At 36.7% G+C, this 21,915-nt stretch overlaps 1 protein-coding gene and 1 pseudogene across 1 annotated transcript; both read right to left on the bottom strand.

Moving 5' to 3' along the window:
- Nucleotides 1–227: 227 nt before the first annotated feature.
- Nucleotides 228–1,160, bottom strand: LOC118587408 (olfactory receptor 8B8-like). The gene has a single exon (XM_036193339.1). The coding sequence runs from the start codon at nt 1,158–1,160 to the stop codon at nt 228–230; it is 933 nt and encodes a 310-aa protein (XP_036049232.1).
- An 11,661-nt stretch (nt 1,161–12,821) lies between these two features.
- Nucleotides 12,822–13,713, bottom strand: LOC118587548 (annotated as a pseudogene).
- Nucleotides 13,714–21,915: the final 8,202 nt, after the last annotated feature.

Here is a 21,915-nt window from a genome sequence, read left to right on the forward strand (position 1 = left end):
AATATTAAAATAATGTTTCAATTATTTTTATGATTAAATTACTTTTTATGATTATTTTTATAATTATAACAAGGATTTCTGCCAGTGCAAAACTAAAAATAATAAATATAAAAAGGAGAATATTTTCTAGGGGAAAAAATAATAGTAAAGTCTTCTGCTGAAACATTGCCCACAATACAAACTCTCTCTGTGCCCAAAAGAAGAGGCATAAAGACAACCCTGTACAATCAAAACTTCTTGTTGTTCAGGGATTTCATCAGAGCAAATTTAATATCTCTGTTCCTCAAGCTGTAGATTAAGGGATTCAACATAGGAACCACATTGGTATAAAAGACAGAAGAGATTTTTCCTTCATTCATAGACCCAGCTGAGGAGGGTTTGAAATACACAAATGCACCTGAACTAAAGAACAGAGAAACAGCAAGAATGTGGGAGCTACAGGTACTGAAAGCCTTGGACCTGCCCTCAGAGGAACTGATGTGGAAGATGCTGAAAAGAATGAAACCATAGGAGATAAAGATAGTTGAAGTAGGAACAATGATGTTGATGCTCACGACAATAAAAATAACAAGTTCATTGACATATGTGCTTGTGCAGGAGAGCTGGAGCAAAGGAGGAATATCACAGAAGTAGTGGTTGATGGTGTTGGCATCACAGAAGGTCAGTCTCAGCATGCATGCAGTGTGAGCTACAGCATCAGAAAATGCAATAAAGTAGGAACCAAGCATGAGGCTCAAACATAACTTAGGAGACATGACAACATTATACAACAGTGGATTGCAGATGGCCATGTAGCGATCATAGGCCATTGAGGTCAACACGTAACATTCTGAAATAACAAAAAAACAGAAGAAATAGACTTGGGTCATACATTCCACGTAGGAAATTGTATTCTTCCTTAAAATAAAGTTCACCAGCATTTGGGGAGTGAACACAGAACAATAGCAGAGGTCTATAAAGGACAAGTTAAAGAGAAAAAAGTACATAGGGGTGTGGAGGTGAGAGTTCAGCATAGTCAGAATTATCAAACACAGATTTCCCAATGCAGTGACCAGATACATTGCAAGAAACACAAAGAACAGGGGCAGTTGGAGATCAGGCTGGTCTGTTAATCCTACCAGAATGAATTCGGTCACCAAAGAGAGATTTACTGAGTCCATTCTTCTCTAAGGGAACCTGGGGGCACAGAACATTGAACTGCATTAGAGGATGATGCAGACCCTTCATGAGTCCTTTGTAACTGTGACAGGTATGTTGGGAATGTTTGTTTAAGCCTAGACTCATCATATAGAATCAGCTTGTGCAGCCACAATCAATCTTGAGTCACAAAGCAATTGCTGTTGACTTTCATTTTTGAAAAGTATCACAAGTTAAATTCAACATTCTCCCATCTCTAGTCTTTCCTCACTAGAGCCCTCCCTACAACAATAAAGTTGGAGGGAGATGCCTATACGGTCAGTCTTGGTGGCTGGTGCACATTCATTTTGCTGTGCTACTAATGAAAAACAGATGCCTAAATTAAATATAAAATGTGAAGTGTGGTGAGAATGTTTCCTGTCCTCTTGTCACAGAATCATGAATCTAGAATGTCTGAGTTCTAACCATGAAGGAGAACTCCAGTGGAGATGCTGCAAGTCCAGTGGCCTCTAACACCTCTTAACACTCTCTGGTCGCCTTGAATGCTTTCATCTGCCTGTTTCACTTGCCTCTCATTTTGCCCAAGAAGAGGAAGAAACTTGCTGAAGCCCATCCTATATTTAGAGAAACAAAAAGGGTTTGGATTCGTATGGAGGGGGAGTGGGGAAGATCTCAGAGGAGTGTGGGGACAGGAAACTTTAATCAGAATATACCATATGAAAAAAAATCTGTTCAATAAAATAAAATAAGTGAATATTTGTTTTTAAAAAAGACAGAAAAAAAGGATGGTTATTAGTATACCTGGAACTCAGAAGATCACAATTTTCTCTCTAAGCTGAATTGCAGTCTTACTTTCCCATTTATTCCTGTTACCTGGATAAATATTTCAGATTCAAAGGTTTTAGGTCTTTCAGTTAAAAGAAGATGTGCTCAAGACTCAGTTTTCCTGGACCAATTTCTGAATTGTAGAACATTATTTGAAATTAAGGTTTTGAGTCTTTTCTGGAAGCAGAGAAAGGGGGCCTTTAATCTCAGGATGTGTGTGCTTATAAGCAAGGCAAAAGAATGTCTAGGCTCTTCCTCAGAGGAAAGCATTTAATCAGAGAAGGAACTGAAGAAACTGCCTTACACCTTAGTTCATGATCCCTGTTTCCTGAGGGACCCACAATTATACTCATTCTTTCCACTTACTCTAGAGGATGTACAGCCCCATGTGTAGACAGACAGACTCTTGCCTCTCCCATTATCTTTGGATCTGAAGGGAAATCTGTGTCTAGGGGATTTTCTCTCTTGCTTCCAGCAGTTAAGTGAGAATTGCCCACAGATCTTTCTGTTGACTAAAGTGTGTATCTGAAAGTTGCAGTGTTGTAGGAAGTCACTTCCAGTACTGTGCTATCAGGAACATCACAGATGCTGTGTGCAAAGATATATTTCTGAACAAGAGTGATAACAGCAGACATGCTAACATGGAAGGGGGAAATCCCAAGTGACCTCAACCCCTGATGAGGAAATGAGCGATGCTGGGAGTGTGCAAATAGTACTTCCTTCCGGGAATCAACCTGCGCCAGTTGGTCAGCCAGTATCCACTGGTCATCCGTGAATTCATACAAAGAAGCAATATTGTATGAACTAGAGCTTGTATTTGTATATTGAGCATGTATATAAATATACATATACATATATAAACAATAATCAAGCATAGAAGGCCTGAATTTTAGAAGAGTAAAGAGGTGTGCACAAGAAGGGCTAGAGGCTGGAAAAGGGAAGTGGAAAAATTATGTAATTATACTTTAGTTGAAAGATACGAATATTAAAATAAATAAAAAACTTTAAAATTTTTTATAAAATTTTAATAAAATGAAATATGACTGCATCACTTTCCCAGTTACCTTTTCTTTCTCTAAGCACTCCCATGCTTCCATGCTTACTGACTAAATCCCTGAAAATTAATGGACAGTTTTCTTTTATATGTATACTCAAATATATAAAATAATCCAGTCTCAGTAAGACAAAAACCATGTCTTTTCTCCTTATTCTTATTAGATTCTATATGCATAAATGCAAATATATGTACATATGACAGAAATGTAGGGGAACAAAGAGACCTAATAAACACTGGGATACAAAGATGAAAAATGAGATATGAGTAGATATGGAGGAAATATGCATAATGAGTCACAGGTTTTATATAAAAAACTAATGTTACTTAATACTATTTAAAATGAATATAATTGCCAATTTTGAAGGTTAATAATCTTGACTTCAAGCTATTTATTTAAGGGCATTACATATAATATTCATATATAAAATTTCAACAGGAATAGGCAGAGTGCTGGAGAGGTCCCCAAAAATTCACAATGATACATCCTCTGTGGACTGGTGGCAATGTTTGAGAGAAAGCCTGATCTGACCTAGTCCAGTGATTAGATGGCTAAATACCCTAACTGTCGTGCTAGAACTCTCATCCAATAACTGATAGAAGTGGATGCAGAGATCCTCAGCCAGGCCCCAGGAGGAGCTCCAGGTGTCCAACTGTCGAGAAAGAGGAAGGTCTAAAAGAGCGTGAATTGTTGAATCCAAGATTGCAAAAAGCACAGGGACAAATAGCCAAATGAATGGAAGCACATGAATTATGAACCAAAGGCTGTGGAGCCCCCAGCTGGATCAGGCCCTCTGGATAAGTGCGACAATTGAATAGCTTGATCTGGTTGGGAGGCACCCAGGCTGTGGGACCAGGATCTGTCCTTAGTGCATGAGCTGTCTGTTTGAAACCTTGGGCTTACACAGGGATACTTTGCTCAGTCTGGAAGGAGGTGACAGGACCTGCCTGTACTGAATCCACCAGGTTTAAATGAATCCCCAGGAGTGCCTTGATGCTGGAGGAGATGGGAATGGAGGGGAGGGGCTGGGGAAAAGGTGGAGGTGGGGGCAGGAGGGGGGAGGACAGGGGAACCCATGGCTGATGTATAAAATTTAAAACACATAATAATAAAGAAAAATTTCAAATGCTTTTGTCAAATGTAAAATATACAATTTATTAAAAATAAGCCCCTTGTTATTTGAAAAGGTACAAATTTACAAAATGTGTGTATTCTACTAGGAAGACTGCAGTCAAGCATTATACACTTGGAAACACATATAAACAAGATGCATTTCAAATTTATGTTGCTCACACCATTGAAGAAAAGTACATTAATCAGGATTCACAAATAAGCTTTTGTATGTTCTAAACTGAAGAGCATTTTCTTTTGTCTCTGCAGAATATATAAAATCATGACACTTAAAATTGTTTTTTTTTTTTTACTTGAAAATAAACTATACACAACAGTGATGAAATAGATTGACAGGTGCTGTGTCCATTATGAATTATTCCAGGCTTCTTCAATAAACACACATGTTCTCATTTATTTTTTGGATATAGCTTTCTCCACGGATATTGACTTGACACTTTGGCTGTAGTTCATCTAACTGAGACTACACTGAAATTAAGAGAGACGATGCAAAATGTGTTAGATTTCATTCACTCAAAGCATCTAAATGTGCTCCCATTGGCATACACATTTCAATGAAGTACTTTTAATAAAAACTTAACCATTTGTGGTTTATTTAGATATTGTCAGAAAACTGTATTACTACTTTAAAAATACTATTTTCAAAAGCTGTCTCTTCTGGTCCAATGAAAACTGCACCCCAGTGAATGCTGCTGTTTTTAGATGGTACACCAATAACCCCCAAAGGTATTTCTCCTTTTACTCGATACTGTATGAGACACTTCGAGGGTTGCAAGATTTATAGCTGTTCCATGTAGAAAATGAAAAATTTCAACTTAAATTGATTTAAGAAACCTAACATGAAAACACAGAAGCCAAGGAATTATTTGGTCTAACTGGCAGTCTCAGACATTTTGTTCAAAATAGTCAGAAAGTTGAAGGACAACTAGGTTGTTTCCAGGTTCTGGCTATTACAAACAATGCTGATATGAACATAGCTGAGCAAATCCCCTTGTGATATGATTGAGCATTCCTTGGGTGTATGCCCAAGAGTGCTACAGCTGGGTCTTGCGGGAGATGGATGCCCAATTTTCTAAGGATGTGCCATATTAATTTCCAAAGTGGCTGTACAAGCTTGCATTCCCACCAGCAGTGGAGGAGAGTTCCCCTTGCTCCACATCCTCTCCAGCATAAGCTGTCTTCTGTGTTTTTGATCTTAGCCATTCTGACAGGTGTAAGGTAGTATCTCAGAGTCATTTTGATTTGCATTTCCAGGATAATTAGGGATGTTGAGCAATTCCTTAAATGTCTTTCACCCATTTGAACTTCCTCTGTTGAGAATTCTCTGTTTAGTTCTATAGCCAATTTCTTAACTGGACTGTTGGGCATTTTGATGTCTAATTTCTTGAGTTCTTTATATATTCTGGATATCAGCCCTCTGTCAGATGTGGGGTTGGTGAAGACCTTTTTCCATTCTGTAGGCTGTCATTTTTTCTTGTTGACTGTGTCCCTTGCTCTACAAAAGCTTCTCAGTTTCAACAGGTCCCATTGATTGATTCTTTCTCTCAGTATCTGTTCTAGTGGTGTTATATTTTCCGGTGCCAATGCATTCAAGACTACTTCCTACTTTCTCTTCTATCAGGTTCAGAATAAATGGATTTATGTTAAGCTCTTTGATCCATTTGACTTAAGTTTTGTGCATGGTGACAGATATGGATCTATTTGCAGCCTTCTACACATTGACATCCAGTTATGCCAGCACCATTTGCTGAAGATGCTTTCTTTTTTCCATTGTACATTTTTTTTTTGCTTCTTTGTCAAAAATTATATGTTCATAGGTGTGTAGGTTAATGTTAGGGTCTTCAATTCGATTCCATTGGTCCACATGTCGGTTTTTATGCCAGTACCAAGATATTTTTATTATGGTAGCTCTATAGTAGTGCTTGAGGTTGGGAATTATGATGCCTCCAGAGGTTGTTTTATTGTACAGGATTCTTTTGGCTATCCTGGGTTTTTCCATATGAAGTTGAGTATTACTCTTTCCAGATCTGTGAAGAATTGTGGTGTTCATTTGATGGGGATTGGATTATATTTGTAGATTGCTTTTGGTAAGATCGGCATTTTTACTGTGTTAATCCTGCCTAACCATGAGCATGGGAGATCCTTCCATTTTCTGACATCTTCTTCAATTTCTTTATTCAGGGACTTAAAGTTCTTGTCATATAGGTCCTTCACATGCTTAGTTATGTAACCCCAAGTTACTTTATGTCATTTGTGGCTATTGTAAAGGGTGATGTATCTCTGATTTTCTTCTCAGCCTGTTTGTCTATTGTATATAGGAGGGCTACCGATTTTTTTAGTTGATCTTGTATCCTGCTATGTTGCTGAAGGTGTTTATAGGCTGTACCAGTTCCTTGGTTGAATGTTTGGGGTCACTATCATGTATACTATCATGTCATCTGGAAATAGGGAAAACTTGACTTCTTCCTTTCCAATTTGTATCCCCTTAATCTCCTTATGTTGTCTTATAGCTCTGGCTAGAATTTCAAGTACTATATTGAACAAGTATGGGAAGAGGGGATAGCCTTGCCTTGTCCCTGAATTTACTGGAATCTCTTTGAGTTTCTCTCCATTTAATTTGATGCTGGTTGTTGGCTTGCTGTAAATTGCCTTTATTATGTTTAGGTATGTTCCCTGTATTCCTGATCACTCCAAGACCTTTATCATGAAGGGGTGTTGGATTTTGTCAAATGCCTTTTCTGGGTCTAGTGAGATGATCATGTGTTTTTTTTTTTTCTTTGAGTTTGTTTATATGCTGTATTACATTGATGGACTTTCATATGTTGAACCACCCTTGCATCCATGGGATGAAGCGTATTTGGTCATGGTGGATAATTTTTTCGATGTGTTCTTAGAGTCTGTTTGCCAGTACTTTATTGAGTATTTTTGCATCAATGTTCATGAGGGAGATTGGACTGTAATTCTCTTTCTTTGTTGCATCTTTGTTTGGTTTAGGACTCAGGGTAATCGTAGCCTCATAGAAGGAGTTTGGTAATATTCCTTCTGCTTCTATTGTGTGGAACAATTTAAAGAGTATTGGTATTAAGTCTTCTTTGAAGATCTGCTCGAATTCTGCACTGAAATCATCTGGTCCTGGGCTTTTTTTGGTTGGGAGTCTTTTAATGACTGATTCTATTTCCTTGGGGGTTATTGGACAATTTAAATGGTTTATCTGGTCTTGATTTAACTTAGGTATGTGGTACCAATCCAGAAAATTATCCATTTGTTTTAGATTTTCCAGTTTTTTTTGGAGTAGAGGTTTTTGAAGTATGACCTGATGATTCTCTGAATTTCCTCATTGTCTATTGTTATATCCCCGTTTTCATTTCTGATTTTGTTAATTTGGATGCTCTCTCTCTCTGTCTTTTGTTAGTTTGGATAAGGGCTTGACTATCTTGTTGATTTTCTCAAAGAACCAACTCTTTGTTTCATTAATTTTTTGTATTGTTTTCTTTGTTTCTATTTAATGATTTCAGCTCTCAATTTGATAATTTCCTTGCATCTGTTCTTCCTGGAAGACTTTGTTTGTTCCTGTTCTAGAGCATTCAGGTGTGCTGTTAAGTCACTAGTGTGAGATTTCTCCAACTTCTTTATGTGGGCATTTATTGCTATGAAGTTCCCTTTTAGCACTGCTTTCATAGTGTCCCATAAGTGTGGTATGTTATGTATTCATTTACATTGACCTCCAGGAAGTCTTTAATTTTTTTCTTTATTTCTTCCTTAACTCATTGGTGATTCAGTTGATGATTCTTCGATTTCCATGGGATTGTAGGTTTTCTGTAGTTTTTGTTGTTGTTGAAATCTACCTTTAAACCATGGTGGTTTGATAGAACACAGGAGGTTATTCCAATTTTTTTTTTTGTATCTGTTGAGATTTGCATTGTGGCCAAGTATGTGGCTGATTTTAGAGAAGGTTCCATGGGGTGCTGAGAAGAAGGTATATTCATTTTTGTTTGGGTGGAATGTTCTGTACACATCGATTAAGTCAATTTGAGTCATAACATCAGTTAAGTCCATTATTTTTCTGTTATGTTTCAGTTTGGCAGATCTGTCCAGAGGTGAAAGTGTGGTGTTGAAGTCCTCCATTATTAATGTGTGGGGTTTTATGTGTGATTTAAGCTTTACTAATGTTTCTTTTACATATGTAGATGCCCTTCAACTGAAGAATGGATAAAGAAAATATGGTACATATACACAATGGAGTACTACTCAGCAGAGAAAAACAATGACATCATGAGATTTGCAGGCAAATGGATGGATCTAGGAAAAATCATCCTGAGTGAGGTAACCCAGACTCAGAAAGACAAACATGGTATGTACTCACTGATAGTAGGACACTAGATGTAAAACAAACATGTCTAGACTGCTACTCACAACTACAGGGAGGCTATCTAAAAAACAGGACACTAAGAAAGACACAGGGATCGTCCAATGACAGAGAAATGGATGAGATCTACATGAACAACCTAGGTGACAGTGGGAGTAATGGTTTGAGGGAAAGAAAGCTTAGGGGAGCAGGAGATCCCAGCTGGATCAAGAACAGAAATGGATAAAAAGGTATAACAGACCATGATAAATGAAGACCACATGAGAATAGGAAGAAGCAAAGTGCTACAGAGGTCCTCAGAAGTCCATATTGATACATTCACTGTAGACTACTGGCAATGGTCGAGAGAAAGCCTGGACTGACCTAGTCTGGTGATCAGATGGCCAAACACCTGATGGTCATGCTGGAACTCTCATCCAATAGCTGATGGAAGTGGATGCAGAGATACTCGGAGTCTAATTGGCGAGAAAGACGAGGGACTGTAAGAGTATAAATTGTTGAGACCAAGATTGGAAAAAGTGCAGGGACAAATAGCCAAACTAATGCAAACACATAAATTATGAACAAAAGCTATGGAGCCCGCAACTGGATCAGTTGAGACAATTAAATAGCTTGAACTATTTGGGAGGCACCCAGGCAGTGGGACCCAGACCTGTCCTTAGTGCATGAGCTGGCTTTTTGGAACCTTGGGCTTACTTAGGGACATTTTGCTCATCCTGGAAGGAGGAGACTGGACCTGCCTGTACTGAATCTACCAGATTGAATTGTATCCCCAGGCTAGTCTTGGCCCTGCAGGAGATGGGAATGGAGGGGAGGAGCTGGGGGGAAGGCAGCGGTGGGGGGTGGGTGGGGTGGACCGGGGAACCCATGGCTGATACATAAAATTAAAACACAAATATAATTTAAAAAAAATAAAAGAAATAGTCAGAAAGATGGGTTGATAGCCAGATACAAAACAAAGAAACAGATAAATAGATATGAAGATACAATTATGTCAGAATATTAATTCCTGGTAACCATAAAAGCCCACATTGACTTTCCCCCATGATATCAATGTATACACATGGCCTTCACAGTACAGCTAAGCCAGTATCTTTGCCTTTTGGGTCCTGCCAATATTGGTGGATTTCCTACACTATGTGAGAAAGATCAGGGTTGGTAGACCTTCAGAAGGCTCAGTCCAACATCTCCCACTGTTCTCAGTGGGGAGATACATCTGCTCTACTCAAAAAGACATATGCTACAAGATTTTCTTTTGTTTTCATTGTCTTCTACAGTAACTTAAGAGAGTATGTTGCATTGGAACATAGTTTTCTTTAACTTTCTTTGCTTTTTATAAATAAACTTAGATGTTCTTTGTATAAATTACAAAGTTCCATTCACTCTAAGAGTTTCAAAAGAATCATCTTTCATTGGTACTTTATTAACATTAACAAATATGCATAGACAGAATCTGGAGTACAGTTGGATAAATTATAATAAAACTTTACTATTTTCACAATTTCTTATCCTATGTAACATGTATACTATTTAAGAATAATGTTAATAAAATCCTGGGCTGTTTTCTCTCATTTTATCATTAACATGAATGTATTTTTTGTAAAAGAATGGAAATAGTCATTCAAATGATCAAGTAAATCCTCACTAGAGTTGCATTTTTCCATTGTTAATGATTTTTGTTTTATTTTGTACTGGTAACATGTCTTTGAAAGTGTAATTTAGAACATGTGCTCCCTTCTGTACATCTTCTACCTGGGAGGAAAGTATTTCCTTTATTTGCTAATATGACAGAAAGCCAGGCTCTTTAAAGACAATCACATATACCTTATTTTGCATCAGCATGCAATGTATTATGTTCCCGTTGCAAGCTTTGCATGTCTATATGAGAGTATACCAGCATCAACTGTACAGTTACCATCTGTAACTATATGTGCAGGACACCAGTGTGATGAGAAACTTAGGACACTGAATAAGAAATGAAGACACCAAATGAGGTAAGGAACTCCGAGGCTCATGAGTTGGTAGTTTTAATATTGTAAAAGTGGTTATCATACCAAAGGCAATCTAAAACTGCTATGAAATCCTCATCAAAATCCCATCGCAATTTTTTATAGAAATGGAAAACCCATGGGCACCCCTCCCATATACAAGCATATAAAAAAACTCAAATAAATGTTGGCTTGGGTTTTTTTGGGTAGAATTTATGGCAATTTCTGAAATGGACTTAAATAAAATTTATCAATTTTGTTTAACTTACACAGAGGTGATTGCTGTAAAATAAAAATATTTATTAACTGACTTGTTAAATTTTCCTTTATTGGGATAGTAAACATTCACTTAAGATTATGTTTGTTGTGTTAAAATAAATAAGCACACCTTTGTCATAAATAAGTTTACCTTTTAAAAACTGAGACAAATAGGCTGGAGAGATGGCTCAGAGGTTAAGAGCACTGACTGTTCTTCCAGAGGTCCTGAGTTCAATTCCCAGCAACCACATGGTAGCTCACAACCATCTGTAATGAGATCTGGTACCCTCTTGTGGCCTGCAGTCATTCATGCTGTATACATAATAATAAATAAATAAATCTTTAAAAACAAACAAAAAAAGCCGGGCGGTGGTGGCATACACCTTTAATCCCAGCACTTGGGAGGCAGAGCCAGGCGGATCACTGTGAGTTCGAGGCCAGCCTGGTCTACATAGCGAGTTCCAGGAAATGTGCAAAGCTACCCAGAGAAACCCTGTCTCAAAAAAAGAAAAAACAAAAAACAAACAAACAAACAACAACAACAACAACAAACTGAGAAAAATAATCTACATTTCAAAAAACTGTTTCAGGGGTTCAGTGAGTAAAACCCTTGCTGGACAAGTGTGAGGACCTGAGGTAAGATCCCAAGAATCCATATAAAGCTAGATTAGCTCAAACCTGTCATCTCAATGTTCCTAAGGTGAGAGGAGAATTCTCAGAAGTGAATGGGCTGGTAGATTGGGCAACTCGTCAGTGAACAGCAAGGTATCCTATCCTAAATAGATGGAAAAGGAGGACAGATGCCCAAAACATCCACAGATTCACACACACACACACACACACACACACACACACACACACACACACATACTACAAACACAAAGAAGTGACAGATCATATTAAAATAAATTTCTTTATATTTTCAGTAATTCCATTGTAAGTCTTCTTTAGTTATATGTTTTAAATACCTATGTCTAAGATTGTGTAAAAAATTTCTCAGTTAAAATAATACTGCAAAGGGAGAAGCTTGAGAATCCCCAATCTAGTGCATGTTTGAGCATTAGAGTCTATAGTCATGTAATTCATATATGCTGATTAATTTTTCCTTCTTCACACAAACTAATGTCACCTGGAAAGAGAGAACCTTGGTTGAGGTATTGCTTCCATGAGATTGGCTTGCAAAATTGAGTACAGAGGCAATTTCTTGGTGCATGATTTATGCTAGAGTGTTTAGTTCATTGTAGGGAGTAATATTTCTGGGAGGATGTAAGCAGAACAAACTTTCGAAAGCAAGTCAGTGAGAGTAATCCTGTCCTTTTCTCTGTCTCATTTCCTATTCCTTGTTTTGCATTCACTATCCTTGCTGATGGACTGTCTGGCTTCTTAGCTTCTTGCTTACTGTGTGTTGTTGGCAGCCTTTCTGTATCAGATCTACTTTTCTTGAATTATCAGACTCTTAAAACATTAAAATTATTTCATTTTCAATTTTGTAATGAACTCAACTCCCTATTCATATATAGAACCATTATGAAATCTATAATTTTCATTAACCTCCTGATTACTACTAATAATATCTATCACATTGACAGTGGAAAGGAATATGTTGTTTCCCAATGGAAGATACATATAACAAACAAAATCAAATGTTTGAATTACATGCTGAAAGAAGTATCTTCAAATGCAAAACCCCTACATAGAGTGGAAAGGGGCATCCTAGTGTTATATCAGTTGTCCAGCTGAAGAACTGCTTTAGAGAATGACTGGAAAAGGAGATGATTTTGTAATGAATAAGAGGAAGGGTGTAACTTGTTTCAATGGCATTATTTTAAAATAAGAAAGAGAAAAAAGGGGATAAAAATGATAAATGATGAAGAAGGCAAACTCTCAAAATATTAAAATCAAATCTAGAAGACTCAAATTTCTTTTTTATGATAAGTAAAAAAAAGACTAGTTTTCATAATTACACCAAAAACCGAGAAAAAACTTGAATATAGTCTATATAAACAAATAAACAAAAAAAAGGTAAAGTCTTCTGCCAAAATTTGCCCATAAATTGAAACTCTAAATGAGAGGCATAAAGACAACACTGTAAAAACAAAGATTCCCTCTGCTCAGGATTTTCCTAAGGCCAAATTTAATATCTCTGTTCCTCAAGCTATAGATTAAGGGATTCAACATAGGAACTACATTGGTATAAAAGACAGAAGAGATTTTTTCTTCATTCATAGACCCAGCTGAGGAGGGTTTGAAATACACAAATGCACCTGAACTAATGAAAAGAGAAAGAGCAAAAATGTGGGAACTGCAGGTATTAAATAGTTGAAGTAGGAACAATGTTGTTGATGCTCATGACAATAAAAATGACAAGTTCATTGACATATGTGCTTGTGCAGGAGAGCAGGAGCAAAGGAGGGATATCACAGAAGAAGGTTGATGGTGTTGGCATCACAGAAGGTCAGTCTCAGCATACATGCAGTGTGAGCTACAGCATCAGAAAATGCAATAAAGTAGGAACCAAGCATGAGGCTCAAACATAACTTGGGAGACATGACAACATTATACAACAGTGGATTGTAGATGGCCATGTAGCGATCATAGGCCATTGAAGTCAACACATAACCCTCAGAAACAACAAAGAAGACAAAGAAATAGACTTAAGTTATACATTCCATGTATAAATGATGTTCTCCCTTAATATGAAGTTCATTAGCATATGGGGAATGAACACTGAGCAATAGCAGAGGTCTATAAAGGACAAGTTAAAGAGAAAAAAGCACATAGGGGTGTGGAGGTGAGAATTCAGCACAGTCAGAATTATCGAACACAGATTTCCCAATGCAGTGACCAGATACATTGCTAGAAACACGAAGAACAGGGGCATTTGGAGATCAGGCTGGTCTGTTAATCCTACCAGAATGAAATCAGTCACTAAAGAAACATTTACTGAGTCCATTTTTCTCTAAGAGAATCTATGGACACAGAAAATAGAGCTGTATTAGATGATCCACACCAGTCATGAGTCCTTCCCACCTGTGAGGTGTATGTTGAGAATATCTCTTCTAGCTCAGACTAATACAGAACCTACTGGTGCAGCCACACACACAAAAAAATGTTAAGTCAGAAATCCAGTAGTACAAAGTTTTAGCATTCCTTACAAAAAAGTAGAAGAGTATACTGAGTATGATTTAACCCTTCCCCATCTCCTGTCTTTCTTCACTAGAGCCCTCCATTCTACAATAAAATTGGAAGCAGATTTCTGGATACTATACTGTTGGTTGCTGCTGCAGGTTCACCTTTGTTGTGGAATGAATGAAAAATATGTGCCAAACTAAAACTAAAGGAAAAAGAGAGAGGCATGGAGATAATGTCTCCTGTCCCCTTGTCACAGAGTCATGACTCTGGAAGACTTGAGTTCTGATCATGCAGGAGGACTCTAGTGTAGATATTGCAACTCCAGTGGCCACCAACAAATCTTACCACTCTCTGATCTCCCTGAATGCTTTCTTCTGCAGGTTTCACTTGAGTCTCATTTTGCACAGGAAAAGAGAGACACTTGCTAAAGCCCATCATATATTAAGAAAGACTTAAGGGGTATGGATTCAGAAGGGATGGTGGGTAGGGAGGATCTCTGAGGAGTTGAAGAGAGGAAACTGTAATCAGAATATAATATATGAAAAAATAATCTATTTTCAACAAAAATGAAAGACAAATATTTAGCAAAATAATAAAAAAGAGAAGACCGTCTGTTAGTATACCTGAAATTCAGAAACTCACAATTTTTATTCCAAACCTTGGAGCTCTCTTAGTTTCTCATTTATCCCTGTTCATATATACATTTCAGATTCAAAGTTTTCAGATCTTTAATTCAAAGAAGATATACTCGAGCTTTAACTTTATTGGACCAGTTTCTGGATTGCAAACATTATTTGTGATTTGAGTCTTTTCTGGAATCAGTGAAAGGGGCCTTGAAAAGTGTGGGCTTATAGGTAGGGCAGAAGAATGTTTAGGCTCTTCCTCAGAGGAGAGCATTTAAATCAAAGTAGGAGCTGAGGAAATTGTATTACACCTTGGATCATGATCCTAATTTCCCAAGGGACACACAATTATACTCATCCTTTCCATTAACTCTAGAGAACCTGTATCTACTGGTGTAGATAGAGAGATGGACTCTTGCCCCCCAATTATCTTTTGATCTAAAGGGAAATCTAAGTTTAAAAGGTAAAAATATTAAATAAATAAAAACTCTAAAATGTTTTAATAAAAATAATAAAGTAAAATATAAATGAATCATTTTGCCAGTACCCTTTCCTTACTCCAAGCATCCCTCTGTTCACCAACTCACTCCCTCCAAATTAACTAAATTAATGACCTCTTTTTTTGTTTGTTTGTTTTTTGTTTTAAGTTTTTTGAGATAGGGTTTCTCTGTGTAGTTTTGGTGTCTGTCCTGGATCTCACTCTGTAGACCAGGCCAGCCTCGAACTCACAGAGATCAGCCTGGCTCTGTATCCCAAGTGCTGGGATTAAAGGCGTGTGCCCCTGCCATGTGGCATAATGACCTCTTTTTTTATTGCTACATATTATGCAAAAATGTATAAATTAATCCAGTATCAGTAAGCAAACACCATTTTCCTTCTTGTGATTAATAGATTTATATACATGCATGAAATTTTATATGTACATATAATATGAATGTAGGGGATCAAAGAGGACTAATAAATGCTGGGGTACAGATATGAACAGTTGGATGTGAACAGGTATAGTAAAAATATGATCAGTGAGTTGAAGGTTTTATACAAAAATATTTATGTTACATATTACTATTTACAATAAATATATATAATGCCAAATTTAAATGTTAATAATCTTAATCTCAAGTTATATATTGAACAGCATTATATTGAATATTCATATAACAAACTTCAAGAGTTTTTATCCAATGTAAAACAATTTCAAAAAGCACAGATTTGCAAAATTTGTGTATTCTATTAGCAAGACTGAAGGCAAACACTATATACTTGGAAACAAATGTAAATAGGATGTATTACAAATTTATATAGTTCAAACCATGCAATAAAAAGTACACTAATCAGGATACACAGCTTTGGTATATTCTAAGCTGAAGGGCATTTTCTTTTGGCTCTACACAATTAATAAAATATGACACTTAAATTGGAATTTCTACTGGGAGGTAAATTATGTATATTACAACAATGATGAAACAGATTTACAGATGGCTTGTCTATTATAAATCATTCCAAGTTTATTTAAGAAACTCGTACGTTCTCATTTACTTTTTTGGAAATAGCTCATTCTGTGGCTATTGACTGGAGAGTTTGGCTTTAGTTCATTTAATTGAGACTGAATTGAAATTAAGAGAGGATATACAATATATGTTGGACTTCATTCATTCTAAAGAGTATCTAAACATGCTCCCATTGACATACATATTTGGATGAAACATTTTTAAGAAAAATGTAACAGTTTGTGGTTTTTTGAGATAGTCTCAGATAATTGTATTACTATTTACACATACTGTCATCAAAAGGTATCCTTTCTGGTCCAACCAAACTGCACTCCAGTGAATGCTGCTGTCCCTAGATGGTGCACCACTAACTCCCTAAGTTATGTCTTTTTGTACTCACTTGAAATCCTGAATGAGACTCTTCTAGGGTTGCTAGATTTGTAGCTAATCCATGTGGAAAAATAATAATTTCAACTTAAATTGATTTATTCCATTTGAAATGTATGAGCTTCTTTTGAAAATGTATGAAGCTCAGTAGCTAAAGAAGATCCCTTACTGTTTTAATGTTTAAAAGAAAATTAAGTTGATCAAATCAATATACTACCAATTTAAACTTGAAATCACAGAAGCCTATGGATTGGTTGGGCTAACTGATAGCCCCAGACATTTTGTTCAACATAGATAAACAGAAAGATGGATCGGTAGCCAGATACTTAAACAGATAGATAAATAGATAAGAATATATAATTATATCAATTTATAACATCTGGTAACCATCAAAGCCAACATTGACATTTCCTGTGATATCAATGTTCACATTCTTTCCAGTATCTATACACTTTGTGACCTACCAACATTGGTTGATTTCCTACTCTATGTAAGAAAGGTCAGAATGTGTAGTGCAGCTGGATGAATTACAACAGAAGTTTATCACTTCCACAATTTCTCATTCTATGTGTTAGGAGTAGTTAGTATTTAAGAATCATGTTAGTAAATACCCTGGCTGGCTGATTTCCCTCATTTTCATTAAGAACATGAATATATGTTTTTTGTCAAATAGTGGGAAATAATTATTCAAATACTCAATTAAATCCATACTAGAGTTACATTTTTTTCCATTGCTCATGAGGTTTCTTAATTTGCACTAGTAACATGCCTGTGAAAGTGTAATTTAGAACATCTGCTCTCTTCTGCACATCCTCTACTGGAGATAAAAGTGTCCCCTTTAATGGCCAATGTGACAGATACATTGGCCTTCTTCAAAACTATGACAAATGTCTCATTTTGTGCCTGCATGCAATGCGTTATATTTGTGTTGAATGGGTTTTTCATACCCAGATGCACCAATATCAGCATATATTGCCCTGTCACCACCTGCTTACTCTATGTGCAAGACTAAAGTGTGATGATAACTTAAGACACCAAAAAGAAATGAAGATACTAGGTAATATGATCTCCCATGCTCATGGATGGGTACTTTTAATATTGTGAAAGTGGTCATCATAACAAAAACAATCTACAGACTCATTAAAATCTTCATCAAAATCACACTGTAATTCTTCATAGAAATTGATAGCCCATGAGCACTCCTCCCATATATATCCTATACAAAGTAACTTAAATGAATATTGGCTTGGATTTTGGGTAGAATTTATATTAATTTCTGAATTGGCCTTAAACAAAATTTGGTAATTTTGTGTAATTTACACAAAAAGGTGATTATTATAAAATAAAAAATATTTATAAGCTCTGAGGTTTTGAAGATTGCCTTGCTATAGAATAGTAAATATTCACTTAAGATATAATTGGTTATGTGAAAATAGATAAGCACACCTTTGTCATAAGTATGTAAATTCCCCCTTTAAAAGCTGAAAAGAATAATCTACATTTTAGAAAACTGCTTCGTAGCTGAGAGAATGTATCAGTGAGTAAATAAATGACTTATTGCAAAAGTGTGAGGACCTGAGGTCACATCACCAGAATCCATATAAAGCTGGATATGCCAGCTAAAAATGTTATCTCAACTTTCCTAAGGTAAGAGTGGAGGAGATGAGAGAGGAGGAGAGGACAGGATTTATTGGAATTGAATGGGCCATTAGCATGGGAATCCTGTCAGTGAACAACAAGGAACCCTAATCCCCACAAAAGATTGGAAATGGAATACTGACACCCAAATCCAAAGATTACCATAGTTATGTGCAAGTACATGCACACAGACACACAGACACACAGACACACACACACACAGACACACACACACACACACACACATACACTTTGTATTTTGTATCTCTCTCAATCCACACACACCTCAAACACACACACACACACACACACACAAATAAGAACTAATTGTATTAAAATAAATTTCTTTAAATTATTATCAGTAATTCCATTGCAATTCTGTTTTATGTGTTTTATACAACTGTATGTCTGATTGTGTAAAAATCGTCTCAGTCAAAATGTGATTGAAAAGGAAAAGGTTAAAGAATCCCTGATTTAGTACATGGTTGCATGAGTAGAGTCTATAATTATGTAATTCATGTATGCTGATTAATTTTGTCCTCTTGACACAAACTAAGTCACTGGGAAGACAGGACTTCACCTGAGGGACTGGCTTGTGAACTTGACTTTGGGTGCAATTTCTTAGTACAAGGTTTAATGATAGGGTCCATCCCAGTGTAGGGAGTAATACTCCTGGGCAGGTGTAAGCAGAGCAAGCCTTACAAAACAAGCTAGGGAGAAGCATTTCTATATTCCCTGTTCAGTTCTACTTCCATGATCTTTGCCTTTGCTTTGCTCACTGATGAACTGTAAACTGTAAGCTAAAGAAACCATTACCTGCTCCAAGTTGCTCTTGGCCAATCTTTTATTACTGCAGTGGAGAAGCACCCTTTGATTGCTTAAGACCAGGAAACAGTTCCCTTCTGTGGTTTCTTTTCAGTAATTTCTGTCTTGTAATGTGGTGAAAAAAAAAAGACAGAAATTTTGCTCTATCACCATATCATACATACACATTTCAGTACATCATGCTGAATCTTATACTTTCTGTCTGGTAATATTTTCTGCCTGTTTCATAAGTTGAAAAAAGTTAAATTAAAAATATAGCATTTTCTAAGAAGGAAAGGTAGACTTCAGTGCTGCCAATCAAGTGTGTTAACTAAATAGAGATTATTCTTGCACCAAATGTACAGGAATGAAGACCTATGTATCCAGTCAACCTTCCACCTTGTCAAGGCTTTTCTCAGGACAATGTGAACACCCACAGCCTTTGAGTATATTCCTACTAAGGTGGGCTGTTGCATCTCTTGGTAGTATATCCAGAATTTGTATTCTTGGTTTACTCTAATAAAAATTCCTTTAAAAATTGTGTGTTTTGTGTTTCTTTCACAATTCTGTGAGCAAGATACCACAAATCTGAAAATGCTCTGACTGACAAACAGTAACCCTGAAAGAAGGCAAAATAATGGAGTTGGCTTATACAAGGATAAAGAAGTTTTAACTCTGGTGTCTTCGGAAACAAATGTTTCCTCTCTGTCTCCCTCTCTCTCTACCCCCCTCTCACTCACTTGCTCCCTCTCTCCCCTTCCCTTCTTTCATTCCTTGCTTCCTTCATTTCTTTTTCTTTTTCTTTTTTTGCACTAGGAATTGAAGATTTTCTGTAAGATAATAAGGTAGAAAAATGTTCACCATACTCTTTCTCACAACACTTCTCTTTGCTTTTAGATGTTGTCCTGGTTATTTTCTGGTTACTGTAATAAAATACCTAACAAAAGCAAGTTGAGCAATGATTTATTTGGGTTTAGAGTTTTAAGGTATAGTCAATCATGGTAGGGAAGCTATGTCAGTAGGAATATGAAGTAGCTGGTAACATTGAATCAATGACCAGGAAAGAGAGATACAAATTCCACTGATCAGCTGGGGTTCTTTAACTTCAAGAGCAACCTTGTTTTTAAAATTTTCTTTTTATTTATTTGTGTCCTTCACATCATGCCTCCCAATCCAATTCATCTCCCTCCCCCACCAGAATAAAACAAAATAAAATTTAAGAGAAAAATGGGAAAAAAATGGGGGGGAAGATAAAGAGACTATCTGCTCATGGGAGCTGCAGTGTGACACTGAGTCATGTAATAAACCCCTTTATCCACACATTTTTTACAATCAGGCAATCCTCACAAAGGATCATTGGTCTAGGTTGAGGCCCCTGCTACATAATCAAATATGGGCCCTCACTGTGACCCTTCCTGGATATTCTATTGATACCTTTTGTTCTGGAGATACTGCAACTCTGATCTGAAGGATGACCCCAAACACTTGCCCCCCACCTCCCAGCTCCAGCAAATCACAGATGGGGTGAATACTGAGGTGGCGCAAAGACATAACCCTCTTTCTGGGCCTGGGAAGTGCAGAGTTGGTTAGCCCAGGAACTGGCAATCTTTAGAGTGTACCTTCTCAGGTCCTCATTCTTGGGAACCAAACACTTTACTCAAAGTTATTTCTCTGGCCCCAGTATTTTATTGTTTTTAACATTCTGGTAAGTAGATTTATTTTCTTAATTTCCTTTCAGACTGTTCATTGTTAATACCAGGAAATTCATTTTTTTAGTGCTGATTCATATTTTGTGAGATTCCTTTTCTAATTATATGTATTTTTTGAGTCAGTACAGTTTTCTATATAATACCACATTCTCTGTGAAAATATATCATTACCATTCATACTTTCTAATTTAGTATATTTTGTTTGTTTCCCTTGCCTAGTAGCTTCATCTAGAACTACTCATACTCTGTTGAATAAAAACAACACAAATGAAAGGGTAAAGAGGCAGCTCATTGGTAAGAGCACTTCCGGCTCTTGTAGAGGACTTGGGTTTCTAGTACTCAAGTCAAGTAACACTACCAGCAGTCTCCCCAACATGCTTGTGGGTACACAGGCATATGCAAATATGAAGGAAGTGAGGACGGCTTTGATTGGTTTGGAGGGAGGAGAGGAACAAAGGAGATGATATAATTATAACCTCACAAACGAAATAAAATAAAAAGTATGCCTTTATAATCCTGAGTACAATAGGGGCATGTGTACCGTTGTGGTAACCAACAGCTCTCTAATTGAACTTAAGACCCACTCAACAAGACAGGAATCATGCTTGGTAATGGAAACTTAGCCAACTACCCAGGAGAGTGAGACCATAGTTCAAGGAGGAGCAGTTGCAACTGCTACTTCCCTAAACCATCACAATCCCTTCGTATATTAATATTTTCCTTATACCCACAGTTAAGTATAGACCTCATGCTTCATTAAGGAAACATCTCTTTGCAACGGGTGCATAGAATTATGGAAATCCACAACCAATCACTATGCAGAGTTGTGGAGCCCGGTCCCTACAGATATATATTTAGAATACATCAGACTTAAGGCACAGGGAATCTTTGGGGGAAAAGGGGAGGAAATATTGTAAGAGCCAGAGAACCAAGAAGTTTGCTGTGAGATTGTCTCCTTGGGATATTAGAAGCTACACCATAAACTCTCTCCAACATAACCACCTGCCTAAACATGAGCTGAAAGAGGACAATAATAGACATCTTAACATGGATGGCCTCAGCCCTACACAAAGAGCTATAGGCAACTAAGTATTGCTGAGAATGGGAGAAATAGTCTTTCGTGGTGGATGACACAACAATTGGTCATCCAATACCACATGATCAGCTCTGAAAACATACATACAAGTAAAATCATATGTACAAGTAAACTTATAAAAGTAATATACAGATGAAGCATGTTGTATGCTTATATTATGAATTACTCTGAACATACATAGGTATGTATGTATGTAATAACAATTAATGGGAAAAAAGACCATGAATTTGAAAGAGAGCAAGAAGTAGTGTATGGGAGGTTTTAGAGAAAGGAAAGGGA

This window comes from Onychomys torridus, chromosome 7, assembly GCF_903995425.1.
Source record: "Onychomys torridus chromosome 7, mOncTor1.1, whole genome shotgun sequence".
NCBI classification, from domain to species: domain Eukaryota; kingdom Metazoa; phylum Chordata; class Mammalia; order Rodentia; family Cricetidae; genus Onychomys; species Onychomys torridus.